Source organism: Bos taurus, chromosome 10 (assembly GCF_002263795.3).
Source record: "Bos taurus isolate L1 Dominette 01449 registration number 42190680 breed Hereford chromosome 10, ARS-UCD2.0, whole genome shotgun sequence".
Lineage (NCBI taxonomy): Eukaryota > Metazoa > Chordata > Mammalia > Artiodactyla > Bovidae > Bos > Bos taurus.
In genome coordinates, this window is record NC_037337.1 from 72,504,458 (window position 1) to 72,520,731 (window position 16,274).

General features: G+C 33.0%; 1 protein-coding gene across 8 annotated transcripts in view; it reads left to right on the plus strand.

Annotated features, from left to right (window-relative positions):
• PPM1A (protein phosphatase, Mg2+/Mn2+ dependent 1A) overlaps positions 1-13,380 on the plus strand; it is a 50,424-nt gene extending 37,044 nt beyond the window's left edge. For 6 of the 8 annotated variants that reach the window (XM_024997273.2, XM_059890226.1, XM_059890229.1 and 3 more), the window contains exons 4-6: positions 3,709-3,817; positions 5,241-5,298; positions 6,520-13,380. In XM_024997273.2, the coding sequence (XP_024853041.1) occupies positions 3,709-3,817; positions 5,241-5,298; positions 6,520-6,549 (197 nt within the window). In that variant the 3' untranslated portion in view covers positions 6,550-13,380. The remainder of the gene's footprint in view (positions 1-3,708; positions 3,818-5,240; positions 5,299-6,519) is intronic. The other 2 variants (NM_001302772.1, NM_174429.3) reach the window with 1 other exon arrangement.
• The last annotated feature ends 2,894 nt before the right edge of the window (positions 13,381-16,274 follow it).

Here is a 16,274-nt window from a genome sequence, read left to right on the forward strand (position 1 = left end):
TATTAATACCTTTCATGTGCCACAGCTTTTAAAAATTTATTTTAAACTATTTCAAAGCTTCTTGCCTAAGCCATAAACTGCCTCACCTAGACAACATAAACCTGAATAGAAGACATACTAGGTCTCTACCTGGCAGAAATGTAAATACTGAATAAAATCAAGAAATTAAGTTGGAAATTACAGAAGTGTATTTATCATAATTCTACAGATTACTTTGAGACAATTAGAAAGGCTGCCTTCAAATATTTGAAAAGTGTTAAAATAATTATTGATGCAGCTGCTATTTGGTATAAATATTAAGTATCCCCAGAGAATTACAGTTTATTGCATATATGCAATAAGTATGTAGATTATACAGTTTCTTTAAGCAGGAAAAACTTGACATGCCTATGATAGTGTTAAAATGCATTTTTGGGGGGGGGCTCCTAATGTTATTACTTTGCACGTTAAAGACCTTTAATAGCATGTAAACATTGATACACTATTAAAGACCTTTAATACCATGTAAACATTGATATACTATATACTTAAATCCTGTTGTGCCTGCATTATTAAAATTAATATGCACTTTAATTTTGTTTTCTCTCTTTTTACTGTTTGATACCAGTTATAATTAGTCTGGTGTTAGAATGGTGATTGGTTTTGATTTCCAGTACTGTCTTAGAGTTGCTATTTTGTTTTTTACTTCTCTCCCCTACTTGATAGTGATATATCTATTAATAGTATATACGTAGTATTTAGTATTTCACTTACTGAGCATACTATTCAATGAGTTTGTCTCCTCACTATTACCAAGGGTCTTGGAAATTCTTGGTTTTAAATAATTCATATCAGTTTGAGTTATTTATACATAATACAGTAAGAAAATATTTAGAATGCTACCAAGTTACAGCACATTGGTTCACACTGCTTGTTCTTAGAAAAATACAAAATCTGAAGAGGAATATATATTGGGATATGTTGATATTTAATTTATTGGCACTTTAACTTGAGTGTACATGTTTTCTTATTGATTTAAAGAAATACCGACTTTAGTTTTATTTACTAAGAAATCGAGTCAAATTTTAGAAATGAATTGCTGCTTTTTCTCTTTAGTGTGCACTCTTAAGTTTGATGCAATTATAAATAATTGCTTTAGATAGGTAATTTTATGTTATAATGTAAAGTTTTATATTGCCTATTATCAAGTAAGAATTGCCATCTGAACAAAATTTACATTAGTACTCAATATTTTGGGTATGCTGAAGTTTTGTTATATTTGTACTGTTCAATTGGAAATTATTATGTCAGAAATACAATATTCTTTACCAAGGTAGATTTGATGAGACTGCATCTAAATATTATATTAATTAAAATCACTACTATATTTAAAAACATAGAAAGAATGTAGCTATTTGCATTGTAAAAATTGTTTTGTGTCTTAAAAAGTGATAAATACTGCAGTCAGCTTTTAAAACAGGCACTGAATATCTTTTTCTATTTTTCTTTCTTTAAATACATGCCTTCACTAAATTGCTGTGACCTACTAAACCTTATTTTATTTGCATTGAATACTTTTGGCTTCTCTGTCCACACCACAGAAAAGGACAAAGGCTTAAAAGCTCTCCTATGATCTACGAAATATATTTGATTCTCTAGGGTTGTGAAAAGATGTAGCTCATAATTTAAACCATACCACTTAAGGCTGTGGTCCTTCTAAGCCAATTTAAGAGGATATCTGTGTTGTTTATATATTTTTATTTGCTACTGACTACACAAGCTTTAAAGTTTCTAATTTGGAGATAACTGATAAAATTTCTCAGACTTGGCAGAGGGAAGTGAGGAGGAGCAGCATATATGAGCATGTGAAACGTAGATCTTCTGTACACATATATTCTTTAATAAAAGCATTCTGTCTTTTTACAATTCTAATTGAAATGTATGGTCCAAGAACAGTTAAAGGACTATTTCTTAAAAATTCCTTTTCTTTATTTTTTAAAGCAGAAAGAAGTAAGGCTAGTGTAGTGTTAAATGCTCAGATAGTTTAAATATATTGTCCCATGTGAAATAGGAGATATGACTGTTTTTAAAGTCTTATTTTTTTAAAGAATTTGTCTTCCTGTAATTTTCTTCACAGTTAAAATATCCTAACTTTTATATTTTAACAAAGAAGGTATATAATACATCAAATATAGATGATTCAAGGTAATGTTTTTAGATTTGAAAACATCAATTGAATTTATCATCAGTGTTCATTTATATTGTATCTAGTTATCTGTCCAATAATTGTACTGGCTTAGCAGAGACTGTATGTTAAGTGTATTACAGCTTTAGATTGTGAAATTGTGCAGTTTAGGTAAACATCAAATTCCTTTATTTTTGTACAGCAAATTTCCAGCATTAGAATCTTGTAGAATAAATATACTAGATGTTAAAATTATACAATAAAGGAACTTGGCAAACCAAATCTGAGATCCTTGCTTTTTGTTCAGATTTAAGACTGGTTTAAAAAAAGAGATGGTAAAATTTGGCCTTAATCCTAAAAAGGACAATTTGAGCCATTTAAAGAAGTATGGGTAGCAGCGTCTGTCTTTTAATATGTGCCTTTAATGATGAATTAATATTTTGAAACTTGATAGAAGAAAGAAAGATCTTTACATGCATTGTTATTTTCAACGGTATTTACAGATTGAGAACTAGAACGATATCCAATGATAACAAAGAAAATTTCTTAGTGTAAATAATGGAAAACAAAAAATCGAACATATAACCACAAATACTCTTGGCATGATCTTATGTTTAGAATAAATATGCTAAAACTCCAGGTAAAGACTTCTTGGACTTAAAGTGAATAATTTGAGCACTCTTTAAGTTGTGCACAATGGGTTGGTATTCTGTGGTATGAATGACAATATGCATCTGCGTGGCAATACTGTAGATCATATCACTCTCCCATTTCATAATAATGTTTTAAAATTAACAATTTTAAATACAGTTGTATGGTTTATCAAATTTTTTGTTTTTAAAAAAACTTACCATGAAGTTTAGACTTTTTTCCATTCTGTAGGCTTTGTTCAGATAATCAACAGGAAATGGTATTTATCTGTTTATTGCTTAAAGATACTTTAGACAGAAGTTAAGCTGCGAGTAGTGTTCAAGTGTATGACCTATTCTGCCCATGCTACTTAAGTATCATTTTGTAAATATAAACATGTAAATATGATTTGTGTTAGTGTATCATCAGTAAATCCCACATACTTATAGGGTTTCTTTTTTCTTTTTTAAGATCTTGAAATTGTTTATTTTTTTTTAATCTGTGTATTGTATTTTCAGAGCAAAATTCAGGAAACATGTTTCCAGTCTAATTAGAGGAGTTAATCTCCTCAGAAGTAACTAGCTGGCATCTTAAGAGGAATATCCTCATGTGTACACACGTATCCCCGATTATGTACTTTATTGATTTTAATACGAAATTTTTTCACATTTTTAATCTTGTTTATATTTGGTCTTTGAAGTTAATCTGGAAAGTATTGTATCTCTTGTATCATTTTATACATCCTTTTGTCATCAATTTTCAAAGTTCAATTTGATTTTTCTTTCCTTGTACTAGTTTAGAAAATCTCAGATGTGGTATATGCCATCTTTAAAAACCTAAGTTATCTTTGTTTCATTTTATTATTATTATTAAGTTTGAATAACACTTACAAAAAAAGTACTTCTGATTCCCAGAAATCATAAAGAAGCAGGGGGAAGGCGTCCCTGACTTAGTCCATGTGATGCGCACATTAGCGAGTGAGAACATACCCAGCCTCCCACCAGGGGGTGAACTGGCAAGCAAGTAAGTTACATTTTGAATACTCATAGCATTTGTCTCAGTACATGAAAATGTTTGGCGTCCGTAGGTCAGATTCATATTTACATAATTTCTAAAGTGACTTTAGAATGTTTAACTTGTGGTTCATTGCTTTTCAGTGTTAATGATATATGGTGCTTATCTAGAATAGATATCAGAATATCATTGTAACTAATTATACTGAAGACTGTCTTCAGTGGAGGCTTAGATTACACTGATTATTTCATAATAGTGTAAATGAGATAATACAGTAAAATAAAATTTTAAACTAAATTACATAGTGCTATAAAATTCCAGGTGTCAGTATTATTCCTACTATAATTTGATTTTGTTAATCCCTGGATAACTGAATACCCCATGGATGAGCATCTGTCTCTTCCTGCACCTGGACCATTTCTCTGTATCTGATTTTCCTGATGTTTTTGGATGTCGATGCTGGTTGCTTGGGTTTTGGTGTGAAGGAAGATAGGTAGATGCATTTCTTGTTTTTTTCTCTCTGTACTTTAGTTCATAGAACTGGACTTAATCTGTGTTAAATATTAACCTTACATCTTTGTAAACTGCAGTGGAGACTTTACACAGTTTTACAATTCAAGGCTTAAGACATTTTTACCTCAGATATCCATGTAATTGATCTGCAAAGATATATTGACAAATTTCCTTGTTTCTCTACTTGTTCTGTGAGTGTAGCCATGTTTTTAAAAATATCATGTAATTGTTCAAAACTTCCTGTTTGAAGCATTTATATCTTGGAAATTGTTTCTTCCAATAAGATATTCTGTGAAATGATTGAATATAAAATTGCTTCAAGTCAATTTTGTAAGTGGGGAGGCTATAATTCAGAAGTACCACTACCGATTCTTATTTCTAATAAAATATTATTCAAAAAGTAATTACTAGACTTGCCAGGGAAATGTCATATTTGACATTTCAGTTTTAATAGAGCTTTTTTAAAGGGGCATTATGAAAAGCAGAAACCTATATGTAAAATATCTAAATTATTTTACTATAACAGATGTTGAAGTTATATCTACTTCAAAACATTCAACTCTTAACCAGAATATATTATTTTTTAAGAAATGTATCATCATTTTTGACTTATAAAAACGAAATGCCAGTTCAAATAGACATAGACCATATAGACTGATTTTTTTTTTCCAAGCCATGACTTTTTTCTTCTATTAATTGTATTAGTAGAATGGTACATTTTAGAATAAATTCACCTGTATTTCAACAATGGGGCCCAAATATCTTAAGATAAGGCTCAGTTATTGGCAGTAAGAAATATAAGTAAAATAATTTGTGAATGATTATCCTTGACATTTTAATGAACACCTGGCTGTGAGTTATTAAGCAGTCTTGTGCTCTGAAGAATAAACTTTCTGTATTTTTTTTTTTCTAAATTTAGGCGGAATGTAATTGAAGCCGTTTACAATAGACTGAATCCATACAAAAATGATGACACCGTAAGTAACATTTTAGCTCCTCTGCTTTCCCTTCCCTTCCACTCTAAATGCATATCCTTGCTACCTATTTTTGCAGAGCTGTTTATTGCACCCATTCTCTTACACACACCCCTGATTGATTGCTCTACACTCTGCCTGTATCACAGTTGTAGTGCTTGAGGACATTAATCATGGTGAGTGGCCATTTAACTCAAACAGGAGGAAAGTCCCTTTTAATTATTTTTTTAAGCCTCTTCAAGCAATCAACTTCAGAAGTTTTTTCCCACTAAATATTTTTTTGAAGTTGGGAGTATCTCTGCTCAGTTTCTTGAATTGATTCTGAGTTTTGTAAGCAGCTGCAACAGAACCTCAGAATGCCCATCTCCATTAATACCCATTCTTTGCCAGGAACCCTACACATTTCATTTAAATACTAAAGTAGAGAATTCTGTTTATATAAAGATGTTTAGAATGCTGTATTCTCCAATTAGGGCTTCCCTGGTGGCTCAGCAGTAAAGAATCTGCCTGCCAATGCAGGAGATGCAGGTTTGATCCCTGGGTTGGGAAGATCTATTGGAGAAGGAAATGGCAACCCACTCCAGCATTCTTGCCTGGGAAATCCCATGGACAGAGGAGCCTGATGGGCTGTAGTCCATGGGGTTGCAAAAGAGTCAGACATGACTGAGTGACTAAACAACAGCAACATTCTTCAATTAAGTTTTCTATTACAATTCGATTGTACTGTTGTGATTACAAAAAACTGGTAACTTAAAATCATTTCAGCCTGGCTCTGAAATATTTTATATACTGCATTATGAAGCATCCTCAAATCTCTTGTTACTTGAGGTTTTCATGCAATAAAAATTTATAAAGATAATATTCTAAAAATAAATTGGGTTTATTGAAGAGAAAAATAAAATTCTTTCTGGTAATTTATTGGTTTAGAAATACATTTGGTCAACCTCATCGTAAAATCTTATATTAAATATTTTACTCCAAAACCAAACCAAAAGGTTCTTGTTGTTTAGTCTCTAAGTTGTGTCCGATTCTTTTGCCTTGTAACAATTCTTGGAACAGATTATATATTGATATTTCATAAACACATGTACATATATACTATAGAAAACATTTATATTCTAAAGATCAATCTTACAAAACCTTATCTTTCTGCATTACCCAGAAAATAATGCATCTTTAAGTTTTAATTTAGTTCATTGTTTTGCTTTGTTTCCTTCAATAAAGGACTCTACATCAACTGATGATATGTGGTAAAACTGCTCATCTAGCCATGGAGTTTACCTTCACCTCCAAAGGAGAGTACAGCTCAACTTCATTGAACCTTTTAAACATCCATCCTCAACTTTAAAGAAGGGCATATATGACATGGGTGAGAATGATTACACCAGAGAACTTCAGCAGTACAACAGCTAGCCCAGAACTGATTTTTTTTGTTGTTGTAAATTTGAGACTTATGTAAACGTGATTTCAAACCATAATTCATATGTTGTAAATCAGACTCCAGCAATTTTTGTTGTATGATTTTGTTTTTTGTAAAGTGTAATTGTCCTTGTACAAAATGCTCATATTTAATTATGAACTGCTTTAAATCACTATCGAAGTTATAAGAAATATTTGGCTTATTGTGTGATGCAACAGATATATAGTCCTTTCAAGTCATGTTGTGTTTGGACTTGGGGTTGGGACAGGAAGAGCAGCAGCCATGTCAGCTAGACACTCACATGTGCACCTGATTATGGAGAATTATTCCAGAATATTATTACAAAGCTGAATATCCAGGGAGTTAATTGCAAACTATTTTAATGTTCTTGGCAGTGGGATTGGAATTGTTGATAAAGTTGATCCCTTCATTTAACTGTCTTTTAGGTTCTCTCCTTGTTGCCATGAGTATTGCAGGTAATAGAATATATTCATAAGAATATCAATCTTGGGGCTAAAATGCCTTGATTCTTTGCACCTCTTTTACAAGTCCTTACATTTAATTACTAATTGATAAGCAGCAGCTTCCTACAAATAGTAGGAGACTGCCACATTTTTGCTATCATGATTGGCTGGGCCTGCTGCTGTTCCTAGTAAGATATTCTGAATTCCATTTTATCAATAAAGCTTGATTTAACAAACAAGAAATTTAATCATGTATGTGTAATTCCTCCTTTACTCCGCCCTTATTTTAAAACACCATACCATTGTAAATGAGAAGTTTCTTATGGGGAAAGATGTTAGTCTCTTAATTGGAAAATACTGTTACTCAAGGCATAGATGGAACTGGTTCCCTTCTATTAGAAAGACTATAAAAGATTTAAGTCTATGTTGTTCCTTGATCTATTTTTAAGTGGGTTTCTTTCTGGCTACTTATTTTTTCATTAAGATGTGTATCAGCTTGAATTTGCCTACTGTATAATTAAAATAATTGTCAAAGCTTGACAATCTAACAGTGGTAGGGGCGTGTGCGTTTGTGTGTGTGTGTGTGTGTGTGTGTGTGTGTGTGCACGCGTGCCTGTGACTTTAAGTGGCCCATGTCTTTAGAATCCAGGTAGTTAAGATGTATTTAGTGATTTGAAATACTGCATGTTGATGATAATTAGCAGTTGGCCTTTAAAAATAAGTTCCAACAGCTTAAAGAGTTGTAGATATAAAAATAACCTAATTTAGGTTTCAGTTCCTCTGATTAAGCATGTGAAAGTACGTTTTAAAATCTGTCACATTGAAAAGACTACTGCTCTGTGCTCTTCTGTATTTTTGTCTCTTTGGGTTGAATATTGTATTTACTCACCATTTAATTTAATCATTCAGTAAGCAGACTCCCCACTCAGTTCAGTTCAGTCGCTCAGTCGTGTCTGACTCTTTGCGACCCCATGAACCGCAGCACGCCAGGCCTCCCTATCCATCACCAACTGCCGGAGTCTATCCAAACCCGTGTCCATTGAGTCAGTGATGCCATCCAACCATCTCAACCTCTGCCGTCCCCTTCTCCTCCTTCCCTCAATCTTTCCCAGATTCCCCACTACAAACCTCTTAAAATGTAAGATTTAAATACAACACCAAATATAAAATCAAAACTGTATATAAAAAGTAGTATAATTTTGTTATATTTGGTTTTTTTCCTAACTTGGAAATATACATATTTGTATATATAACCTTCAAAACTAATGTAAGGTTAGAGAAGTGTTGGAAACAATAATGTGATATGTCTCAGACTTAAGTAGTTACATACCAGCAAAATCTTTCCATTATCCATCTTATTTGTGAGGTGATTAAATATAACTTAATTGTATTTAATTTATGTCTTAAGCCAGCATGAAGAAAAACAAGTATTATTTATATTTAGAAATCCGTAACAGTTGAAATTACAGACACAATTCTGTACTTTACTTACACATAAATGCTTAATGTCTAAATCTGTGGTAGGGTACAAAGTATGATAATGTTCTAAGTTACAACTTTGTAAGCATCCTAATGTACATTTAATGAACACCAGTGCTTCTAGTATAGATTACGAGTGCTGAAAATTAAATTCCTATTATAATTCCTTAATTTTTTAAGTAGACTCAAGTTTTTAGTTATGGAAATTTCAAAAACTTGAACAGGATTTTGAGATGCAAAATCTTAAATCATAACTGAAATATGTGATGGAAAGCTATATTTCAAACCATTGTAGTATATTTAGTGACTTTTTAATTTGAGAGTCTTTTAAAAAGAGGGGGTTAAAAATTCCTCTCTCAGAATTATTAGTACTGAAATTAGGCCTGGAAGTGAGAGAAAACTGTGTTAAGCATGATCTAAGAAGACTAAATCTTTTCCATGTGAGTCAACATTGCCATACTAGATAGAATTTTTCATTATAAAAGTACAGGAAGGAAGGAAGCATTATAACGGCAGAGTGTGTGTTTTCTTGATTCCTGGGGCTCATGGTGTGTGGGGAACCAGCACACTTTTTAAAGGCACTTTTGCACCTCTGTCGTGCATTTCCCTTTTGTACCACTTAAATTTTTGACCTCCTATCCCCTTTTGTGTGCTAATTAGCGACTCAGGGCAATGCCTCTATTTTTTTATATGTTTGATATTTTCTTTGGAGGGAAAAAGTTCTTGTGTGATGATAACATACTATTCAAATGTAGTTTCATTTAAATGTTTTAACTTTGCTGCTTTTAATAGGACATTCATTTTGTATAGCAGATTCTTGCTACCCTAATAACATTAATAATTTCACTGATCTCTTGCTGTATTTTAGCAAGGTAGGCTCTCTTAATTTCCACTTTCTTAGGGAGTATACTTTTACAGATAACAGAAGCAGTTCTCAATATTAGCATTAATTTTAAAAATCTAAGTGGTATTTTTCTTACTCAGCTTTAGAACTGTTTGAAACTCATTTTTAATTATGATGCATTAATTTGTTATTAGAGTTCTGTGCAATTAGTGTACTGCTCACTTAATTTTTTTTTTTACTAACTTCATAAAATTAAGAAATTTGGGTTAAAGAACAAATCGACTATGTAATTCAAATAATGTGAATTATAGCAGTACTTTCAGTGATCATCCATCCATTCACCTTTTCTACAAAATTAAGTATTAATTGCAACATGCTCTTCTAGGGTAAGCACCTTGGAACTATCAAGAAATGAATAGGTCCTTGCTCTCAAGGAGTTTACATTTGAATAGAATTTATAATCTAATGTATGTTAATATCATAACTGGATCACTCATCCAAGAAATAGCTACTGCCCACCTGCTCTCTGCCAGATACTTTCCTGAACAAGGTGGGTCTGCCCGAAGAGCTTATCTGCAGTTCCTTAGTCACTTGAAAACCCTTTTGTTTTATTCTCCTCAGAGTTAAAAATCTTATTCAAAAGAAAATTTTACTTTGCATAGGAATAAAATTGGATTGATGAGGCTCATGTCTCTTCAGTGTGCTTGACTGCCTTTAATGAATGGCTTAGGCTTCCTGCTGAGAGCAGCAAATCATAGAAATAAGGTTAATGTATTTCTTAGAAGTATCCAACCCTGGGAATAGGAGTTTAAGGCATTTGAAAACATATATCTAGGACTTCCCTGGTGGTCCAGTAGTTAAGATTCCAGGCTTCCAATGCAGGGTGCGTGGGTTCAATCCCTGGTCAGGGAACTAAGATTCCACATGCTACATGGTGCAGACAAAAAAGTTAAAAAAATAAAAAGTAAAAACATCTATCTAACCTTATTTTACCAAAAATCTGTATTTTCTTGAAAAAACACTGCCAGTGTTAATATCTAATTTTAGCTAAGTGATTACTGTGTTTTAATTTTTTCAAAATAATTTTACTGACCATCTTTACAGAACAAATTCATATAGAAATTCTATTTGTAGTTTCTGAAGGAACTGATGAAACTGGTTACAGGGTTTTTTTGTTTTAATTTTGAATTTCATGGTGTTGTATACTTCTAATTCATAAAGTTTGAATGAGAGGTTTAAACCTTTAATGTTTTGATTGCCATTTGTACAGTATTATGTTAGGGTTTGGAATTAGAAAATATTATGTAAATATTTCCATATATAAATGTTTCTCATTAGATTTTTCTTCAAAGCAAACTTTCAGAGTTGCATATGCTTTTGCTTTCAAATACTGCTGGTGAGATGACCATTTTTAAATTAAGTGATCTAGTCTTCTAATTAAGTTTTTCTTTTAGGCATTAGAAAGACTTTATAGTTTAAAACTTAAGCTTAATTTTACTTCTTTCTATAATGTGGTATGAGTTTAGAGTTGTATTTAATTTTTATATACAATACTTCAGAATATGCTTGAAAGATTTAAGAATACATTTTCTAAATATTATGAGAATAATACTGTATTTTTTCATTGGGTCAGAACAGTAAGTCTCAGTTATGTGTTATTACCAATAGAATGCTACACAAAGATGATGGAAGGCATTTGGCTCCACTTTTGTTCCCTTTGACACAGATTCCTTCCCTTTTCCCTGTTTTATGTATTTAGTGTCCTCTGCTCTCATATTTTCCTAATTATATTACCAGCAGGTAGGAGTATGCCAGTTAGAAACATTCTTATTAAAACTGAAATTGTAGTTGACAGCTTACACTTTTATAAAAGTGGGGGAAAAGGTTAACTTGATATAACAACAGAGTGACATTTTTATGTCACTCCCCTATGGAAATGTTGCTTCATTTCCTCTACTACCCTCTTGGTGGCTTCTTTTTTTTTTTTTCAAACCCAAACAGGCCAATTCCATTTTCTTGAGCAAGAAAGCTTAGTGCATTACCTCACCAAGCCAATTAATAACTGTGTAAACGTGGGCTGAAAATGGGAAAATGTGGGAAAAGGAGTGGGAAGATGCCAGTGAGGAGGACAGAGGAAGATTACTCTTAATTATTTAAAAAGCCATAGAAAAGTCTTCCTTGGACCTAGCTTATATTAATAAGAACTGTTGCATCACATAAACCAGCAAGAACCAATCTTTGCTTTTGCAGATTGTTTGATTTTTCTAGCAAGTCAGATGATAAAAAAAATACTGCTTCTCCAGCACAGAAACAACTGAGAAAAAGAAGTGTTTCAGTTCTTTTCATTGTTCCAAAAGCCAGTGTTCTATAATAGCTTTCTCACTGAACTGAATGTTTAGGAAAATTGTTTAAAAAAAATTTTTTTTTAACATAGTCCTCCTCATCCAGTGAAGAACTTTTAATAACATTCATATTTGTAAGGTACTATCTGAAGTTAGATTTGTGTAAGAAATTGGGTAGCTGCAGAACAAAGTTAGTACTATTTTAATTAGGTATAATGAATGGCACAAATTATCGCAATGCTTCTAAACCTTTTAGGGTCACAGGCCCTTTGAGAATGAATAATCCTAGGAATTTGTCACCCAGGAAAATGCATAGAATGCAAATAACTCCTCAAAGTTTCCAGTATTGTAGTGGTTCATGGGCTCCTGGTTGAGACCCTATACTACAATACAACAGGGCACATCAGCCTTTCTCCTTCAAAGCCCATAAAAAATACATCAAGGATGTCAAAATAATTTGAGTCTATTTTAAAGAATAGTTTCCATATTTAAAAGGTAGAAGAGGTAGACAGGAGTCTAGGCTAGGATTAATTGATATTAATTATGTTAATATCAGTATTAACATATTCTTTAAAAAATTTGTATCTTGAGGGCTGGAAAGAGAATGATTAGTATCCGGGCTAGTTTTGGAGGATAACATCATTTCTAAATTTGCCACTTTTGAATCTCAACAGACAAGAGGTAAAACAAATGTTTATGGAACATTTCTGACCTGTGTAGTATAGATTTAATATATTCACAAACAGCACATTTGACTGTCAGATCTCACTCAGGTTTTAAGATTTCAAGCTTCCTTGTGTCAGAGTTTATTAAGTATTTAATTCACTTCAAATTCTGAGGAATTAGGTATTTACTGATACAGAATTTTAAAACAGGATCTAACGTACAGCCACCAATGTACAGGATTATGAGATTTAAACATAACTGCCATGAAAAAATGGATTAGCTTGTTGCATTTGTTGCCAAAATTGATGTTTGGTTACAGTATATGTAATTCCCATTTGTGGGAATTTTGAAACAGAGAGACTGTTGTCTTACCTGATTAGCCCTTACCTAAGTCAACAGCGTATCTGCAGCAGAATAGCTTATTTATAGTAATATGCCCGAATACTGGTTGGTTTCACTCTTGAAATTATTTCAATTAATTTGTATAAATGTTATGAGTGGAGAGACCATGTTAAAAGCATGTTGCATTATATATTTTTCTAAATCCATACATGTAAAACTAATACAGAAGTATTTCCTAAACACAGTGTATAACAAAATTCTCCACAGTAATTCACCTACTGTTTGTAGTTTATGTGATCCAGACTCTTAAAGAAATTCCATTAATGTATATGTTGTATTTTGTACATTTCCTTGTCCAAAGAAAGTATGTAAATTCAGTTCTGACTTTTAAGAATGTACTTTTTGTTTTCAAGTCCATTGAAGAAATCACATTCAACTTGTGAGTGGTTATAGATTGTATGAAATGGAAAATAGAAATAATTCTAGCTTGCAAAACTGGTGCCACCAAATAAACAGGCAATTGCATAATGTGTGTGTATCTATGATTGTTTGATACTGCAAGCAGCATTTTGTTTTGCCAAGAAACCTGGAAATTTTGAATTTATTCATTAGGAGACCTTAAGAAAATTTTTGTTCAATTGAACTTGGTTAATTTGCTTAAAAGAAGATAGATCTGATAGTTAATGATTTGAACTAGAATTGTCCCTCCCTGATTTTAGGAAGATAACTGAAAGCCTGGAAGTTCAGATTGATGGTTATTTTCATGAAAACATCCCAGAAATAAAAAAAAGCCATAAGTTGTTCCTCTTGGCAAGAACATCTCATTTGTCATGTTGTGAATGTATATTTCTTACTCCCTTAAAGAGTTGAGACTGCGTGGGGAGTGGCCTGGAAAAGGACTTCTCCACCTAGCTAGTATCCCTGGTATAGTGCCCTTCTCAGTAGACACTTGGGTGTTTAGGGTGCTTGCTTCCTCTGCTCATTCTGAAAATTGGTTGTACTACCTCTGCCCTGTGTTCATTCATGTCTGAAAGTGTGACTTATTTTATAAGCTTGTATAATTAGAGGGATTTTAGAGTACATTGAATTGATGATGTAAGTGAAGTTCTATGAACTGCAAGGGCTTATTTTGTTCATTTGCAATTTGTAATGAAAACACAATAATGAGACATCATAACCAAAGGCAGCAAGTCTTATAGCTAAGTAAAATTGAAGTAAATAAGGATTAGTTTACTTTATGCGTAACTAGTATCCGTTCACTTGTCAAAGTGTGTTCTGCAGTTTTGTTTTTGATTTTTTGTAGTTAATCTTTTGAATGTTGAACCTAGGTTTTTGTGGGGTCTTTTGTGTTTTTTTTAGTAAAAAATGTTGATTTCAGTTGTCTCTCTCAATTAGTCACATACTGAGAAACTGATACTGGGGTACCTTCTTTTTTTCTTTGTTATCACTTAAGACTTGAAATTCCCATCAAATCACAGACATTTTAATTCTAGTTAAAAAGTCTATTCTTAGATGTGAAAGTGAAGTCACTCAGTCGTGTCCGCCTCTTTGTGACTCCATAGACTGTAGCCTACCAGGCTCCTCTGTCCATGGGATTTTCCAGGCAGTAGTACTGGAGTGGATTGCCATTTCCTTGTCCAGGAGATCTTCCCAACCCAGGGCTCGAACCAGGGTCCTCCCGCATTGCAGACAGACGCTTTACCGTCTGAGCCACCAGGGAAGTTCATTATTAGATTAACTACCCTGAAAACCTTGGCATGAATGCCCTCTGTAGAATTTGGTTTTCTTGCCTCACAACCACACAGTTAACCATAAACTGGTAAAAGATTTGTGTTCTGCTGCCTATTGTCTACATGAGACTCATATTTATTCTCATACCTAATATGACGCTATTCAGACTATCGACAAAGCTTTTTATAAGATTGTGTTTCATGTTACTGTTACCTAAATGGTGCATTAGCTAAACACACTAAATGTGTGTCATTCTCTGCTGTAGTTGGGGTACCAGGTTGGGTCTTTCAGATACATCATTTTCTCTATGGCCTTCCTTATAGCTACACAGATGTTTTTCTAGACACTTGATTCAGTGAAATTGCCAATATTTGATCATTTTTGATCTACCAAAATGGCCGTTTTTATCTGGCTCAATTTAATAGTTTCTGAAATTACTTCCTAAATGATCACATTGTGCGTCAGTATAGTTGACCCTTGAACAATGTGGCAGTTAGTAATCGTGACCCTCTATACAGTTGAAAATCCAAGTATAACCTTACAGTTGGCCTTCCAAACCCTCGTTTCTGCGTCAGCAGGCTCAACCAACCAGATTGGGTAGTACTGTAGCACATAGTGGGAAAAATCCGCCTGCAAGTGACCTGTGCGGTTAAGCCTGGTGGTGGTCAAGGATCACCTGCACTTGTCATTTATATGTCAGTTAAATCATATCTTCTTAGAATTGATCCTTAGGACTGGATGACAAGTTTAAAGAAAAGCTATAGCATTGAAAACATTTGCAAATATGAAGTTTGTTGAATATAGACAATACCAAATTTATAATTTCTACCTTGAAATTAACTGACAGCTCTTAAGATACGGTTCATATTACTAACTTATTCTTTGTCACTCCCACTTTTCATAAAGCCCCTATAGTTGTTCTAGGATAGATCCAACTTGCTGCATAGACATTGGTATGAGAAATGTTATTCTAGCAGTGACCCAGAAAGGGAATAAAATTGAATTTAAATGTTCAGGCAGAATTGTAATAAAGCATAAAAGATAAGGTGGGGAAATTATATTACATAACTGAGATAAGTGAAGAGTTCCTTTCAAACATTTTATTAAGGCTGTTGAAATGTATGGCTCCAACTCAGTCTTTGACTGTTGGATCCATACAATCAATTAAGTTTCCGAGAATCATACTCTTTAAGTTCAGTCCTTGTTAAAGGTGGATGAAGGCTCTAATTTAGTTCTAGGTGATGACCAGACTCTGACTTAGGTTGTAGTCAAGCTGTGCCCTTCCTAAGGATCTTTTTGCTATTTGTGTTTGTTTTGTTAAAAAAGTGGCTAAAATTGCCTAGTATTTAAAAATCAAAAGGTTTGCTAGAAAAGTTTTTGTTCTAAGTCAAAGGGATTATGTGTTTCCCTCATATTAGCATCCTGAAACCATTCTGGGATTGTCTTTTAAATCCTCAGTGTTAACATTCTGAATGTATAGTTGGTTTATTTAATGAAGAAAACAATGTTTACCTCTATGGCATTGTCTTCCTTGGTGGCCCAAAGTGTAAAGAATCTGCCTGCAATGCAGAAGACCCTGGTTCGATCTCTGGGTTGGGAAGATTCCCCAGGAGAAGGGAATGGGCTACCCACTCCAGTATTCTTGCCTGGAGAATTCCATGGACAGAGGAGCCTGGTGGGCTACAATCTAT